General features: G+C 40.2%; 1 protein-coding gene across 1 annotated transcript in view; it reads right to left on the bottom strand.

The window, feature by feature from the left end:
- Nucleotides 1-286: 286 nt before the first annotated feature.
- The window catches only part of RMND5A (required for meiotic nuclear division 5 homolog A), a 61,831-nt gene continuing 43,692 nt past the window's right edge, over nt 287-18,425 (bottom strand). Inside the window, exons 5-9 of the mRNA XM_050754209.1 lie at nt 13,528-13,694; nt 12,361-12,526; nt 8,240-8,342; nt 6,633-6,787; nt 287-4,964 (exon numbers count right to left, since the gene is read on the bottom strand). Coding sequence (XP_050610166.1) covers nt 4,901-4,964; nt 6,633-6,787; nt 8,240-8,342; nt 12,361-12,526; nt 13,528-13,694 — 655 coding nt within the window. The 3' untranslated portion in view covers nt 287-4,900. The remainder of the gene's footprint in view (nt 4,965-6,632; nt 6,788-8,239; nt 8,343-12,360; nt 12,527-13,527; nt 13,695-18,425) is intronic.

Here is an 18,425-nt window from a genome sequence, read left to right as displayed (position 1 = left end):
GTGAGCCGAGATTGGGCTACTGCACTCCAGCTCAGGCAACAGAGTGAGAGTCTGTCTCAAAACAACAACAACAAACAACTCGGGACAGTGCCCAGTCACCTTCTCTTCTCACTGTTGGTGGCACAGAAACAGAGTAAGATGGGGACAGATACTTTCTTAAATTCTTGACATGCAGACCCTTAGCAAATGCAGACTGCAATTTTCTCTTCTCGCAATCAGCACCTCCCTACTCCCTCCCTCATACCTTTGTCACCTGGCACATTCATACAGACCGGTTCCACAAAATACTTTTTCAATGTGCATTTCTTTAATTTTTAAAAATATACACAGGAGAAGTCATGTGTTTTACATAGGAATACACACATTAACAAAGCATTTCTTATAGTTTTCCAAAATTCTATCAGTCCGATATTTATAAATTAAATATATCAGAATTCTTAAAAGTTAAAATGAATTCCCTGAAACTACTGGATATGCTAGACTTTTTCCAAAATCAAATGAACAGAGGATATGGATGTGGTTTGTGTTAAATAAGGTTTATTGTTAGCTTTATTGCCTATAGTCTATAAGATGGAACTTTATTGTGCCTTTGCAAACAGGATACATTTCTTAAAAAATTGATCAAAATTTTCCATACATATAGCTCTATATGATAGATTACAGTGCAACACTATTCTCGTTACATAATTATAGAAATACTATAGAACCCAAGAGCACGGGGTAAGCAAAATAAATACAATCCTGAGCCATCTGAACAAGATGATTTGATGAATCCTTTAGTGTAAGTTTAGAAAACACAGAGAAGGAAAAAAATACATGCATACTGCAGTCATGAGCAAAATACATCAAACACCTGTTCCTTGCCAGGCGCAGGTGGGGGCAATGGTGAATTTCAGACACATGCACACTCACTCACGCTCCCATTTTCTGCTTCCCTCCCAGTCCCAACACATTCATTCCCGCCCCTTCCCAAAAAAAAGATCAGGCACTAAATCATAGTGAACCCCACAACTGCCTTGCTGAAGGTTAAGTGACTGCTACAAGAAGAGTGTATGTAGGCCTTCACCCATAACATGAAACAAAGCAAGTGCTGTAAGCCAATTCCAGCTGCTTCTTCCTCTTTGGAAGTAAATGAAGCATATGCCCACAGCTTGAAACTGTAGCGGAAATGTCTTGAAAACAAAATTTTGTTTCTCTTGCTATGTCTTGAAGTAAAATCAACAGTGGAAAATTCATCCGAAAACTAACTGCCTCATCTGCTATTAAAATACATTTGCCATTCTATTTTTGGTATCTATTCAATTATAGTTCATTAAGAACAGTCCATGAAGCTTGTACCTGCTTATGGTAAACATCAGTGTACCACACAAAACCTGCCACAGCTAGACAGGCTTACGAAAACACCAAACCTTCTATGTGTCCCTTGCTAACATTCCCTCAAGACCACAGCATTCTAGTGTTACCAGAGATCAAGTACGTATAGTTAAGTGATGAAAGAAAGGTATTTGGTTTGTGTCGTCACCTTATACATCCTAGTGATGAAACTAACCAAACTATGCCTCCATGCCTTCCCTGAAAATCACCTGAGTCGGCTGACTAAACAGACTGAGCAGCGTGGCTGTCAGTCCACTTTATCAGAGGTTGAGCTGGAAAACCAGAGGGCTAATGTAGTCTACCAGCAGCTTGTCTTGTGCGGATAACCAAGAGTTCTTGGCTGTTGCAGTATCCACTGTCCCAAAGGCTAAGCCACTGAGGTGGAAATCGATCACAGCATAAAGAAGACTGAACTGAAACTGCATAACCTGTGGGACTACCTGGAGAGGACAAAAAGAGGATCCTCATTTCCCACAAAATGTGGTGTGGGTTTTAGTGTCTCTGTATACATTAGCTGCTACAGAAAAGTTAAGATTTACTTCATAACTTTATTTTCAATTAAATGCTCACACACTCAAAAAATACACACTCTATGAATATGAGGTGGCTCTTTTCTTCAAAATTTTTAAAATAAAGAGGCACCAATACCCGTTCATTTATGTATTAGAAGTCTCATATAATCACCAATAAAACAGAAATAGCATCTGTGATGATCACACAATGGAGGAAAAAGATCAAGAGACAATCTTAGCCACTGTAAAACTGTACTTGAACACTCAGATGCTCTGGCTAAGTCAGAATTTAAAGATTTGCTAAAAAGGTTTTATTGGTTTAGCATAGTCCCATGGCCTTTGACTATAACTGATATGTGGAAACGGTTTCCAAGGAAATTTAAGAAACCATTCTGAAATTCTGTCTTTCATGTACATTATAATTAAATGTGACTGTTATAAACGTTGCCTCTATCATATTACCTTTTGTAAAGTAGAGATAAAGAGACAAAAAGCATCCTCCTGGACTGCTGACGTGCAGAAAGTATCAGTGATGATAGGGTCGTGACAGCATTTATGGAGTTTCTAGGGTAGGGAGGGCAGAATGCTGTACCTCAGCATCTTTGGTTAAGGTCTGGCCTCTTTAAATCCACTTCTCCCTCACATTTAGTCTCTTATGAATTTTAAGTCCATGCACTTAAAGGCAAGATATAATTTCCATGTAATATGTCAGATTCATAAGTTTCAGAATTTTGGTCCTCACCCTGCCCAGTGGGAGTACACGGACCTTACACAGAAAGCTGCAGAGTCCAATGCTTCAGTTAAAGCATGTTCTTTTTAAAGTTGTCTTGAGCTGCACAAAAAACTGTCAACAGTTTTTTGGCTCCCAGCACTGGGAGAGGGATAAAGCTGAGCTCTGGCTTTTGTCCTTAAAAGTGGCCCAAGCCGACTATATCAAGTGCCTGGTCATCAAACACATTTACCACCAGCCTTCAGAGTACATCTGTCTTGTTCAAACCTTACGTGAAACCTAAATGTTGTGTAGGTGTTTGGGGTGGAAAGATGAGAATAAGCTAAACTTGGCCTAAGGAGAAAAAGGGTAAAACATAAAAAAAACAAAAAAACAACACTCTAGGTTTTAATTCAAAGGCAAAAAAATATACATAATAAACTGGTTTACACCCTTGGTCAGACTGTTGCCTGGAATTCTCTACCTTGTCTTTCACAGTCCAAAGAGTTTGTCTCTGTTCTCTTCCTTCACTGCTTTAGTAACGAGAGGGGGAACTTCAAAGAGGACTCCAACAGTGAAGCAGAATCATGGGGCAAAAGTCGCTATGGGGCCAGACTGAGGTTGGACCAGACAAGCACTCCGAGCCGGGCCAATCGCAACCGCTGGCGAACCCGCACAGTGCGGAGTAGCCATCCACATAGGCCTGGCCACACGGCACTCAAGCAGAGCTTTTCCACAGTACTCTCTCCCTTCACAAACAAACCCCAGCTCTCCCAGGTAAACATTTCAGAAAAAAACATCCAGGTTGGTGTACTACTGTAAAACGCTGCCAGTTTCTAAGTAACTTAGCACCAAATCTGTGATTCCCCCTCCCTCGAACCAAGTCCATCTGTAGTTTAAAATGTGAAGAGCCACATTTCTTTTTGCTTCTGTGTTTTCTTTTTTTCTTTTTCTTTGAAAGTATTCCTATTGATGTTCACTCCATGTCAGATGAAATAAAGTCGCAAAATATTTGGTGATTTCCATGTAACATTCTCATACTGAAGTCACTTCATGGGTTTCAGTCAGAATTATGTCCACAGAAGTCTTTTCCATGTAGTTCATCATACAGAGAGACTCTTACACATGGCTATTTTTGGACAGTGCATTAAATGAAGATACCTCACAGGAGAAAAGATCATTATCTGTATCCATTAGAATAATATACAGATTCACAGTCAATGAGATGATACACTTTGCAGAAGAGAGGCATCAAACATTATACTATTCAAACACAAAAACAGCAATAAACATTCTGCACTACAGAAAATTTGCTAGCTTCTAACTTTAAGGATTTAAAGTGATGGGTCTGGTAACTGCATTTTAGAACTGGAACATGCTGCTTTCCTTCCAGATACACAATGTTTGATGCTGGTGCACATATATAATACACACATGCACAACACTGTGTCTGCAATGATACAATAGGGCTACCAAGACCAAGAGAGCAAATATCAACTTAAGAACACTTCTAACTTTAGAATTTCATTTTATTAAACATACTTTTAAAACAAGCACCTCTTGGCAATAAAAGCAAAAACAAACAAACAAACAAAAAACCAAAACCAACCAAACAATAGTACTCCTTCCACTCTATGCTAACGGAAGACTTCTCACACCAGCCGGTTAAACAATGAAATTCTTAAACACGCAGCCTGCTGGGGCTGCATGCAGAGCTAAAATGCAGGTGTGCTGACTTCTTGGAGCTGGAGCAGAGGAAAACATCAAAAAGCAAATCTGGAATCTATCACAGCTTTCTTTCTTAAGCAAATAAAAATGCAAATTAGTTTCATAACCACAATTCAATTTATCAAACTTTTTCTGAAGAATTTTCATTTACTTATGTATACATAACAGGAAATAAAACTTTTTCACAAACACTCTCAAGGCTTACGATTATCAAGAAAATGACAAAAGTAAAAGCAGTGAAATATTAAACACATGGTGGGGAGGTCAATTTCTGTTTCTGCTCTTAAAAAGTAAAAAAATCACCATATAATTAAGTACAAAAACCTGCATTGAATGACAACTGCTGGTGTATTTACTTGATCAGAAATGAAGACCAAGAATATAATAAAGCCCTATGATAATATTCACCGGGAGCACTCCCCTCAGTGTGTGTACACTAACAGGTTGGCAAAGTTTCTGGAGCATTAGCTTATAGAAACACAGGAGTCCTTGGTTAGCTGCATTATATGGAACGTTCTCTTCTGAAATGCGCCCACGACTCAGTTTCACTTACAAATTGCAAACTAAAGTTATCTCTTCAGAAAAATATCTGTTTGGCATCTCCTGGACTTTGTTCCATTGGACAGTAGGGACATTTTAACCTAAAGACAAAGAAGAAAACACTGAGTGAAGGAGCAGACTCAGTACTGTGCATTCAATTTTTATCTTGTTATACAGTATCTTTAACAATCACACACACATATAAGAACACACAAAAACAACAAGTCTGTTTGTATTTTGCTTTAAGGATGAATTACGCTTTCCCTTAATATAACCACGAAGATTTGAAGGGTCACAAATACATACCACCCATGCCAGATCCTAAACGGAAAGCCTTTTCTTCATTGAAAATTGTTTCTTAAACAAAACAAAGATAACTTTTCTGGATATCATTTTTGGGGTTTTGAAAATAAATTCAATTTCTCCTTCCCAAAGGTTTAGCTTGCATCAGTCTTTAAATAAATTTCAAATGTACTGGTCACACAATCCATTCAAGGGCAGCAAATCTGATGGCAGCTTTACAAGCCCACACCAAGAACGGCCCACATGCCTCACAGTGGCACATGAAATCAGTACAGCCTGAACTAAGATCAACAATTTTGGCTGGGCATGGTGTCTCATACCTGGGAGGGTGAGGTGGGTGGATCGCTTGAGCTCAGGAGTTTGAGACCAGCCTGAGCAACATGGCGAAACCCTGTCTCTACTAAAAATACAAAAATCATCCAAGCGTGGTGGTGTGCACCTGTAGTTCTAGCTACTCAGGAAGCTGAGGCATGAAAATTGCTTGAACCCGGGAGGCAGAGGTTGCAGTGAGCTAAGACTGCACCACTGCACTCCAGCCGGAGTGATGGAGTGAGACTCAATCTCAAAAAAAAAAAAAAAAAAAAAAAAAAAAAAAAAAGCTGGGCTCACTATCTAAAATAAATTACAAATGCATATATCCTTTGAACCAGTAATTTCAATTCTAGGAATTTATGTATCAGGTATATAATTCACTTAGCACTGTATTTTTTTGTTTTGTTTTTTTTGAGATGGAATCTTGCTCTGTTGCCCAGGCTGGAGTGCAGTGGCGCGTTCTCAGCTCACTGCAAGCTCCGCCTCCTGGGTTCACGCCCTTCTCCCACCTCAGCCTCCTGAGTAACTGGGACTACAGGTGCCCGCCACCACACCTGGCTAATTTTTTGTTTTTGTATTTTTAGTAGAGACGGGATTTCAGCGTGTTAGCCAGGATGGTCTCAATCTCCTGACCTCATGATCCACCTGTCTCAGCCTCCCACAGTGCTGGGATTACAGACATGAGCCACCATGCCCGTCGCCTTCACTTAGCACTGTTTAGAGAAACAAATGTTCATCAACAGGGAACTGGCTACCCCATCATATTTCTATACACTAGAATATACTGCAGCTTTAACAAAAAAATAATGAGGGCTGTTTCTGCAGCATAGAGAAAGATCTCCAAGACACATCACTAAGTGAAAACAGCAAAGTATAGAACATTTTTTAGTATGCAACTCCATTTGTATAAAAAAGGGGAAAATCTATCACCTACCCCAAAAATTAAAGACATGCTTATAAATCTAATCACCAAATCCACAGATAAATTAAAAATACTCAAATCAGATACCACCCACTTTGCCAAATGAGTAGTTAAGAAATTTATTTAGTTCTAAATCTAGCTACATTTTTTTAATCCTCATCACTTCTTATCCTCCTACCAAGTTCCAAAACAAAATTTATTTGCTAACATTTTTAAAAAGTCATACACTTACTTGCTACCATTAAACATTTTATTCAGGGCATCTCTTGATATAATATGACCACAGACCAATTTCATGGGTGGATTGTTATCTGTCGTTTGCTGACGAAGAATGGGGCAGGCAAATATAGAGTGATACCAGCACTTTTTACCAAGGTCCACTTCAATCTGTTAGAAAAAAAAAGTAAAAAAGCTGAAGTCATATTTCACAAAATCATCCACATGGTAATATATACTGTGCAGCAAAGAGCATTGATCATATCTATTCGCCTGAATGTAACTTTCTATAGCACTCTTCTAACTCAGATGAACAGTCTTAGTGATTCAAAGCGATAAATTAGCCTTCAAGATTATTTTCAAGAAAGCTGACAAAGTGTAAAAACAAGTCTGACAAAAAACAATGACCAGATCACCACCTCTAAGGGGCAGATCACCACCTCTAATGGCTTTACTGGCTTGACACACAGTCTTTAGGTGAATTCAGATTTCAGTCTGCTCTTAGTGCATGTCAGAGATGCTTACAACATAAACGGGAAACTGCCAGATGCCAGGCACCTGCCTCCACAAAACAAGTGAAGGCTCAAGTTCTTTTCACTTGTTCAAGTTAGTGGCAGTGGAGCAGGAGTGCTGCTTGTGTCCTGACCACACTCAAGACCAGGACTGCACCTGTGCCTTTAATCAGAAAAGATCTTTGAGAAGCTGGGGCAATCAACTGACAGGGTTACCCGCTGGAAGAACAAGGCAACTGCAAATAAACCTGTGTACAGGTGTGGTATAAAAGGGGCAAAAAACTAAATGCGTATGTCAGCTTTTCAGGGTCTGTGACACAATCATGACAGGAATGACAATTCCAGCCCAGAGTCTTAGTGCCTGTCAGAGACCTGGTGGAAACACACATACAATGACCTTCGCCACTCCACATCATAAGTGCACCATGGCAGCCACAATCTGAGTGCCTACCATGTGTCCCATCTCGTTCTAAGCATGCTTATGCAGCCTTCAGCAGCCCCATAAAGAGAAAGCTGGTCCTTGTCTTAGAGATGAATACACTACTGCTTAGAGAAGTTCTAGAGTTGGCAAGTGATTGTGCTGATGTTTAAAACCATGGTCCTTTCTAGGAGAGCAGTAGAAATACAGTACTAGAGGCCCGCTGATGACTGCAGGTGTTACAGGGACGACCTTTAAGAGCTCTGTACTTATTCTGTTGGCATTAGGAAAATGTAACCAGCACAAACCCATGATCTTATTGACAGAAATAGTTAAGACAAAAGTAAATCCAATTAACTTTGCTTTTGTATTAGAAAAACCATCACAGGAGTGGTCTGTGAACTGCACTGCAGAACCCACTGCATGTTACTGCACCTACAACTCTCACCACTTCTGATGTTTCCCTTCCCCAGCTTTCAAAGGCACTTCAAGTCAAAATTGTAATACTCCTCCTCCAGGGTCCCCAAAATGTACTAGGCTCCTCATTTGTATTGTTTAATCTTTTATATATATATAAAAGAACTCCTGTCGAATGGCTACAATGATGTTTCCTGGTTAAAAGGTGAACATTTAAAGATGCCATATTCTTCTCAAGGCAGTTAAAGTAAATAGCCAACAGAAAATGGAACTCACAGGTAATTCATCTTTCTGGTTCCAAACTCCAGTACACTGCCTCTGTTCAATCACGGCTTTGATGTTAATTAAAGCTGGCAGCGCCACACAACCTGCTGAGAAACTGGGAGAGCAGAAGAGGAAACGTCAGTGCCAGGCCAGGTGTCAGGCCGCTTGGTCCAAGGAGACCTCAATTTCTCCAGACTCTGTGTACCGCAGACCCTGGCCCCTGGGCGGGGTGAGAGCCTTCTGTTCTGCTAAAAGTAAATCCAGCCATTTGCACTAGAAGAAAAATAACTTGTTTTCCCTCCCCTTCTTCCCCAGGCCCACTGGTATATTTCCTGAAGTTACTGAAAACCAATCCCAGTTAAAAAACAAAACAAAAAAATGAAACTCTAAATTTACTAAATAAACCTCACCAATATGCGGGTAAATGCAGTTAAAGAATGCAAACGTTTAAAACAAAAAAAACTCATTTGCTAGGGTAATTTAACTTTAGCTTACTTCCTCAGAAGATAGAAAAATAAAGTTTTAAAACATGCATTTTAAAAAAGAAGGCAGCTTTGGAGAACCAATTAATTCAAATGAAGAGCAGGAATTAAGAACTACTACTCTTCCAAATACAGAAGTTGTAGTATCTGAGTTTGAAGGAAAAAGAGATGTTCTTGCACAAAATTCTTCATTCAGCAATACACAAGACATAACTTCCTTTCTTATTCCCTTCCTTACAGACTATATACCACCATACTTATTTTTCTTACAAAATGTGCTCCAAGGTATATGCTAATTAGAATAATGATACTCAAAATGTGGTCTCAGGATGGTGCTGATTTATATACCATTTTTGGTCCATAGGAAAGAAGTATAGAATTGAGAATAAGGTTTTTAGAGAATTTCATAACAGTAGATGGTGCTGGCTCACTCCTGTAATTGCAGCACTTTGGGAGGCCAAAGTGGGAGGATTACTTGAGTCCAGGAGTTTGAGACCAGCCTGGGAAACAGTGAGATCCCCGTCTCTACAAAATATATAAAAATTAGCCATTAGCCAGGTATGGTAGCATGTGCCTAGACTCCCAGCTACTGAGCAGGCTGAGGTGGGAAGATGCCAGGAGGCTGAGGCTGCAGTGAGCCATGATGGTGCCACTGCACTCCAGCCTGGGTAACAGAATGAGACCCTGTTTCAAAAAAAAAAAAACATAAAGAATTTCATAATAATCTTACATTAATGCCAAAAAAGGTTTTATATTGCACAAAATAGCAAAAAAAAAAAAAAAAAAAAAAAAAACAAGTTTAATGGGCTCAGCTTATCAGTCAAATGACATGCTTGCTCCTGAAACATTTTTTTGCATAGTTCCTCTTATCCCCAGATCACCCCTGTCCAGGGTAGAAGCACTCATTTCTCAGATCTGGAAGTGTTGGCAGCCAACTCTCAGCTGTGTCTGTCTCTTCAGGACTATCCTCAGTTGAAAAGAGTCATCTGACCAGAGTCATATCCAGCAAGTTGCTCCATGTGAGGGTACAAAAGCCCAGCCCTGTAGGCCCAGTTTGGGACAACTCCACAGGCCCATAGCAGCTCCAGAGTTCCTCAGGAATGGGAGAGACCTTGTTGCCACTCTAACACAGTCCAACTTTCCTCTCTGCCCAATCCTGCTGTTTTCATTCTCCCACAGGTGCTGATGTCAATAAACTTTCTGCATGTACATTCCCACTTCAGAGTCTTCCTCAGACAGACTGACGGCAACAATGCCTCACATTATAGCTAATTGCATCTGTCTGCTCCTATGCTAGGATGGAGAACCCTGCGGAATACACCTTATTCATCTTATATCCAACACAGTGCCCACAGTGCCTCGCACATAGCAAATATACAAAACATTTGTGGAATTAAAAAAGTTATTTTCTTAAAACAGGTTCTTAAAATGTTTTGGTTTCAGGACCCCTTTATATGCTTAAATATTAAGGATCTCAAAGAGCTTTTCTTTTTGTGGGTTATATCTTTAATGCATTAGAAATTAAAATGAGAAACACAAAAGTTGCGATTAGTTCATGTAAAAATAAAATACCATGCCATTATTAAAAACAACATTCTTGTAAAAAAAAAAAAAAAAAAAACTAGTTTCCAAAACAAAAATATATTTGTGAGAAGAGTGGCACTGTTTCACACTTTTACAAATCTCCTGAATGCCTACCTTGACAGAAGACAGCTAGATTATTATAGCTTACTCTGCATTACATCTATTGTGGTATGTTCTTCTGGTTGAGATAAATGAAAAAAAAAACCCTTGTTTCACACATATGTGTAGCACTACTTTGATCGCTTTGGATCACTGTGGAAACTCCTCCTCAATACCACACCAAAACTGACTTTTCAGTTCTGGCCAAAACTGGTAGTAGTTTTCTAAAGGTTGGTTGCAGAGCAAAATCTGAAACTTTACCATTAAACTTTTTGTACCCTGCTACATTAAAATCCATTTGTCTGTCTTGTACTTTGAATGACTCTTTTACTCATGCATGCTTTTGTAGGATCATACTTAAGACCTTTCAAATGTGACAGGCTTGCTTCATTCACTTAAAAACATGGCTGGGTGATGTGGCACACAACTGTAGTCCCAGCTACTCAGGAGCCTGAGGCAGGAGAATCACTTGAGCCCAGGAGTTTGAGTCCAACCTGAACAACACAGCAAGACTCTGTCTCTGAAAAATTTAAGAAAAAAGATTAAAAAAAAAAAAAAAAAAAGACTGCCAAAGACCTGAGTGTGGGTAACTGTGTTAATGATTCTTTCAAGTAAAACCTATTCCATGGCTGGTGTGGTGGCTCACACCTGTAATCCCAGTACCTTGGGAGGCCGAGGCCGAGGCCGAGGCGGTGGATCGCCTGAGGTCAGGAATTCGAGACCAGCCTGGCCAACATGATGAAACCTCGTCTCTACTAAAAATACAAAAATTAGTTGGGCATGGTGGCAGGTACCTGTAATCCCAGCTACTCCAGAGGCTGAGGCAGGACAATTGCTTGAACCCAAGAGGTGGAGGCTGTAGTGAGCTGAGACTGCACCACTGCACTCCAGCCAGGGGACTCCGTCTCAAAAAAAAACAAACGAACAAAAGAAAAAAAACAAGAAACAAAAAAAGTATTCCATGATAAAAAGTGACTAGCTAGCTTATAACTCAAAACAATATGCTTTTTCTCAAGACAATTACCATACTTCGACAAGAAACTGAAGTGCTTTATGTGGATTTCCTATTTTGTCAAATTATTAAGATGATGTGTACCCAAAGGTCAAGATGTAATAAAACTAATAATTTTAATGTTTCATCAAGAACATCCGTTTTTTAAAAAGCATTTTGGAGAAATGGAGTCTAGCTGTGTTGCCCAGGTGGGTCTCTAATTCCTGGCCTCAAGAGATTCACTCCACCTCAGCCTCCCAAAGTGCTGGAATTACAGATGTGAGCTACCACACCAGGTCGAGAATATTCTTTCTTTCTTTCTTTTTTTTAATTGAGACACAGTCTCGCACTGTTGCATGGGCTGGAATGCAATGGCGCAATCTCGGCTCACAGCAACCTCCGCCTCCTGGGTTCAAGCAATTCTTCTGCCTCGGTCTCCCAACTAGCTGGGATTAAAGGCACCTACCACCACGTCTGGCGAATTTTTTGTGTTTTTAGTAGAGACAGGGTTTCACTCTATTGGTCAGGCAGGTCTTGAACTCCTGACCTCGTGATCTGCCCTCCTTGGCCTCCCAAAATGCTGGGATTACAGGTGTGGTTAAGTAAAACTAGCATTTCTTAAACTGCTAGGGTGTGGTGGTGAGGAATCCAGCAAGTATCTGTGGAATTTGTACCACCGCCCCGACTTGTGTAAAGGCTCTAGCAGTTTAATCCACCACTGTTTCTGGACCATCTGTACTAATATCAATACAGTGGAAAAGGCTCTCAGGATCCTGTGAGGTTCACACACCACACTTTCAAAACTGCTTCTCTAAAACAGAGTCACTGCCAATTGTGATATCTTTTGAAATACCAATTGCACTCTTCTTCAGAAAGACAAAAGTTCTTTTGGCTTTAAATATCAAGAACCAAACAAGTTAAGGGGAGGTGACTAATGCAGTGCATACTTCAATAACAGACAGGGCCAATTTCCATACCTGACACTGAGAGGGGACTCCACGGAGAGCCCCAGGAGGGCACAAGCATCCCGTGTAAAGATGTCACAGATATCAGCCCACTGGTTTGCATCAAGTAGGTGAACATATGGTGAGTTCTCAATCCCTTGTCTCAGGTACACAAGGCTTCCCATCAAAACCTGAATGTCTAAAAAAAGTACCAGCAAGAAAGCATTAGTTTGCTTGCAGTAATAAGCTGCGAAAAGCAAGAATACCCCCACCCATACTGATACAGCCTAAAATAATGTATTAACAGGTCTTTAAAATTCTGGTCCTTAAGCTTGGTTTCTTCCTTCATCTTAAATTAAACAGCATGGAGAGAAAAGGAAAGGAGTGAAAATACTGAACTTATAATTTAAATTCTTATATACAGCATAGTATAATTACCATTACCTACAGGAGTAACAATTATGTCATCACATTATCTCTGATTGCAGAGTTAATGTATTCCTACACAAATACGTGGGGTTAACATTTGCTGCCTTGGCTCTCTGACACTTTGTTGTGGCAAAACAAGCAGCACACAGCCAGGTTGGGGTAGACGAGAGCAAGTGCACACCTTGCTCTTTCTCAGATCTCCTCTCAGTTTAATATGGAATTCCAAAATCTGCAACATCTCTGACTTCTAAGAGGCTTTAATATTTTTGTTTTTGTTCTAGAGCCAGTCAGAGCTTTTCCTGTGATTATCAACTACAACTGTTTACTGGCAAACATGTATTAGCTCTAGATAAGAACCATTAAGTTGGGCTGGGCGCGGCGACTCACGCCTGTAATCACAGCACTTTGGGAGGCTGAGGCGGGTGGATCATGAGGTCAGGAGATCCAGACCATCCTGGCTGACACAGTGAAACCCCATCTCTACTAAAAATACAAAAAATTAGCCAGGCATGGTGGCGGGCACCTATAGTCCCAGCTACTCGGGAGGCTGAGGCAGGAGAATGGCGTGAACCCGGGAGGTGGAGCTTGCAGTGAGCCGAGATCGCGCCACTGCACTCCAGCCTCGGGGACAGAGCGAGACTGCGTCTCAAAAACAAAAAACAAAAACAAAAAACAGAAACAAAAAACAAAACAAACAAATAAGAACCGTTAAGTTATAGTGGTGGCTATAGCCCTGTTTCAAACATTAATAACATCTGACTCCAGACTCACCTTTTTGATGATTCAGGGCAAATGGCTGAAAATTTTTAGCATACTGTAATGCCTCTCGTTGATTTGTGGTTCCACCCATTAACAAGCTAATAAAGTACAGTCTGTGTAGCTTAAATTCCAAGGAGCTGTTTTGAGCTATAAGCATTTCCCGGTTTGATACTGCCCACCTAAAGAAAAGGCAAAAAAAAACTTTAAGAATAATCAAAAGCATAAGCAATGTGTCTTAAAAACTATTTGAAACGCAGTAAAACAAAAAGGGGCTTGGTCTGCCATCTTGTGGAAGTCTATGGTAACATCAATCCCTAGGGCCCAGACTTTTGTCAGGAAAGTAACCACCAATAACTACACCTGCAGAGGCCCTTCAGCCAGTGAAAGAAAAAAGCATTAAAGCAGATGACAATCACTAGAATGACTCTGATGTGTCACATGATGCATCTGAACTTGCACAGGACCACACTTTGAAGCGGTGTCAGCCGTGAGATTCACAATTAGATTGCCTAGATCCACTGCCCCTTTTCCTGTAAAACTGGCCTGATATATACAAGCATGAATCAAAGATCCTGAAAGGCAACTATACTTTTAAACTTTCAATAGTTGCAAGATTTTGTGTTATTCACTTTGGGATTAAAAACAGTAAATACCGTTATTTCCCCCCAAGGTGCTTTCAGTCTGATCAGGAAGATAAAGCTAGACAAATATCATACAGTAAATCTTCCTGTGCAAAATGATTTGTACAAACATAGTTCTAGTAAGGGAAAAAACAAGATTCTATTTTAACCGAGCCAAAAATACAGCACCTCAGGCTTCTACAGAACAAACAGTTGGAATAATCAATCTTGAACTGGTACTACCAGGTCAGGTGAGGGCAAAGGCAGGAAAGTATATAGTTAGCTGTTAAAATCAAATTTTGCGATAAGGGAATAAGGAAACATTACTTTATTTCTCTAAATATATTAACATATAGAAGCTGTTAGCATTATATTATTTAATTTGACCATCAGTTAAGACAAATACTCCTCACTTAACCCAATTCACCAAAGACCACTGGAATCTGAACTGGGTAAGAATATAAAATCTGAGTAACTCCACCAACTACAAGAGTAAAACCTTTCAAGTTATTTATAATGAATTTGCTGATTGGGATTGGACTTCACAGAGCTGCACTTTTACCGGGTCCTAACCTTCCCAGAAAGGGCTGCACATGCAGATAAACATTCTAATTAACTTGCTGATGTATTCACATCTTACAGTCAAATCATGACGCTTCTCTGACTTCAAAGTCAGTGATTTTTAAAAATATTAATCATCTGGATCTTGGAAATACTTACCTAAATTTGTAAGCCTTGGTTCCTTGCCTGGCACTAAAATGATGCAGTCAAGTGGTAACACCAAGTGAGGTAAACCTGCTGACAATAAGGTACTTTTTTTTTTTGAGACAGGGTCTCACTCTGTCACCCAGGCTGCAGTGCAGTAGCGTAATCCCGGCTCACTATAGCCTCAGCCTCTTGGGTTCAAGTGATCCTCCTACCTCAGTCTCTGAAGTAGCTAGGACCACAGGTGCATGCTGCCATTCCCGGCTAATTTTTTTAAAAAATGTTTTTGTAAACATTATGTTGCCCAGGCTGTGTTTGAATTCCTGGGCTCAAGTGATCCTACTGTCTCAGCTTCCCAAAGTGCTGCAGCTACAGGTGTGAGCCTGGCCAACCAGCAAAGTACTTCTGGCAGTGGTCTTTTGCGAATGCCCTACATCAATCAACAGTACCAACAGCACTGTGCTTTTTGCAGTTGCTAGCCTGCCAGTCTCTAAGCCTGACAGGCACCTTATGGATTTCCAGTTCCAAGTAGTGCATTTAAATTAAATCACTTTCCAAAAGTTTATACACCCTTTCACTCATAAAAGCATAAGTATGTTTTCCTACTAGCAAATAAGGAAAGGCAGTAAGATTTCTCTTTTTTCTGTTTCTGATATGGGGTGTATGTGTAAGGGCTTGTAGAGCCAAAATACCGGAGCTATTTAATAGAGTAACTACGAATTTTAATTTTAAAAAAGTCAATAGAAAAAAGGAAAAGTTCATAGACACGATGCGGTCTCAGCTTAACACTGCAACCTCTGCCTCCCAGGCTCAAGCGATTCTCTCACCTCAGCCTCCCAAGTAGCTGGCACCATAGGCGCACACCACCGCACCCAGCTAATTTTTTGTAATTTTTTGCACAGAGAAGGTTTCACCATGTTGCCCAGGCTGGTCTCGAACTCCTGGGCTCAAGCAATCCTCCCGCCTTGTCCTACCAAAGTGATGGGATTACAGGTGTCAGCCACTGTGAACAACTTGAAAGTGTGATATATACAAATGTGATGAGATATAGACATACACACATTTTTTTTTTTGAGACAGAGTTTCACTCTGTTGCCCAGGCTGGAGTGCAGTGGCACGATCTCAGCTCACTGCAACCTTTGCCTCCCAGGTTCAAGCCATTCTCCTGCCTCAGCCTCCTGAATAGGTGGGACTACAAGCATGCACCACTGCATCCAGCTAATGTTTGCATTTTTAGTAGAGACAGGGTCTCACCGTGTTGGCTAGGCTGGTCTCAAACTCCTGGCCTCAGGTGATCCATCCGCCTCGGCCTCCCAAAGTGCTGGGATTACAGGCATGAGCCACCACATCTGGCCAAAAGTGTGATATATTTTTAAAAGTAACTTTTAGACACCAGAATATTTAACAGTAATGACTCTGGGATTTCAAGTATTTTTTATCAACTGCTACACCATGGGCTATGACTAATCAGAACAAGGCACCAACTCTTAGATCAGCACCAGGGGTCTGAAACAACCAGGAAGACACACCAATCAATTCCAGCTGAACAGCACTGATAACAGTCTATGCTGTCCTATATTTTCCAGGTTTTCTGTAATAAACATGTATTAATTTTATACTTTAAAAGGTAATAACTTTTTAAGCGAATGTAAAAGTAAAATGTCTTAACTTCCTTTTAACGAACAGGCCTATAGAGTAATTATAAATTACTTTTCCTGAAAGTTATGAATTATCAATTTTAGCTTTATAAGCTAGAAACACCTGTACTCCACTTAACCTGGAGATGCATTTATTTAGACAAATATAATTTTTAATGTACTACTTAAATTTATGTTTGCACAGTTTCAAATTTTGCTATAAACAAGGCTATGAAATAAGAAAAAAACTAGCATTAATTCCTCCCCTTTCCTTGCCAAGAAATATTTAGAAAAGTAAGTAGATACCTTTACAAAAAGGAACTGGGAGGGAAAAGACAACACAAAACCCAAACTCATACAACACAAGATTTCACATTTCTTAAAAGTCGTATTTCTTTTCATCCTATTCGTTTTGAAACAATGTACTATCCTCATTTAACCTCTTAATATTATATTAAGACTAAATTATACAAGGCAAAGGACTTCCAAGCTTCTCCCTCCCTGGCAAAATGTCTAAACTAAGGATGAGACACCCATTTTTAACTCTCCCAAACATTTAAGCACATGTAAGCAATTAAGGTGAAATCCTCACCTGACATGATAGGACCTCTCTCTTATACCTCCAGGACTGTACCCAGAAACCCACATTTGTATTTTGTTGACTTCAATTCCCTGGCCACAGTTAAGTGGCCAAATAAGCATAGGTTTTATTCAAAGTCACTCTCCACAGCTGCCTCCTAGTAAGAAAGTGAATCTATTTTTAACTCTGTTCACTATTCTTCACTATTCTGTGCCTTTTGCTAAGCTCTGGTATCAAGAGTTGCCTTCTGTGATGATCATCGTTAACATCTGCCTTAATGAATCATTGAAATCTGAGTACAAACTTCACAGCAGCATTCTTACTCACAATAACATCTTCCTCAGATAGCTTAACATTAGTCAATTCACAATTTCTGAACATGATAGAAGCATCTTTTACTGGCAGTGAAGTTCTTCAATATCCTGGTAATTACCATCTTCTTTCCATAAGGCAACTATTATCAATTTGGTGGGAATAGTAGCCAAACCGGGACACACACACACACACACACACACACACACACACACACACGAAGTAAATGTTCCATCTAAACCACAAGCATCTTGCTATTCTAGTGCAATATAAGTGAAAAGATGGTGAAGTGACTTTACCCTGGTCTTCATAGTGACAGGACTTTTCCAATATGCTTTGTACCATTAGCTTCCTGTAGGCTTAGGTCTTGCCCTAGCTTCGTCTTGCTGTCATCCTTTTCAAATCTTTCTAATCACATTCAATTTCACTTCTAAGATTTTTCTTGTTGCCGAGTCCGTCTTCCAATTATTCATTTTTTGTAAAATGTCACATGGATAAGGGAGTTAAGGAGGTGACACAACTACACACTTGTTGCCTGAGGGTAACTGACAGTAGATGCGCAGTGATCAAGAGCGAAGTGACAGAACTGGTCATGACCATGATGCACCTGTTACGTCCTGATGTATAGACTGAAGAGCTGGCAGAGAAGTCTGTATTTTATACAACTGCTCACAGCTAATACATCATGGTGACTGAAATCTGAACTGTGTTGTTGGCAGCCAGGTGTTATTGAACTAAACTGTGGTAAAAACGAATTTATATATCTTAGAAACCTGCAAAGACTGCCCACAGGTTCAGCAAAGAATACAAGGGATGGGTGCGGTGGCTCAGGCCTGTAATCCCAGAACTTTGGGAGGTCGAGGTGGGTCGATCACCTGAGGCTGAGAGTTCGAGACCAGCCTGACTGACATGCAGAAACCCCATCTCTACTGAAAATACAAAATTAGTCGGGTGTGGTGGCGCATGCCTGTAATCCCAGCTACTCAGGAGGCTGAGGCAGGAGAATCGCTTGAACCTGGGAGGTGGAGGTTGTGGTGAGCCAAGATCGCGCCATTG

This window comes from Macaca thibetana, chromosome 13 (assembly GCF_024542745.1).
Source record: "Macaca thibetana thibetana isolate TM-01 chromosome 13, ASM2454274v1, whole genome shotgun sequence".
Taxonomy (NCBI): domain Eukaryota; kingdom Metazoa; phylum Chordata; class Mammalia; order Primates; family Cercopithecidae; genus Macaca; species Macaca thibetana.
The sequence above is the reverse complement of the archived record's forward strand: the minus strand, read 5'-3'. Positions and strand labels throughout refer to the sequence as shown.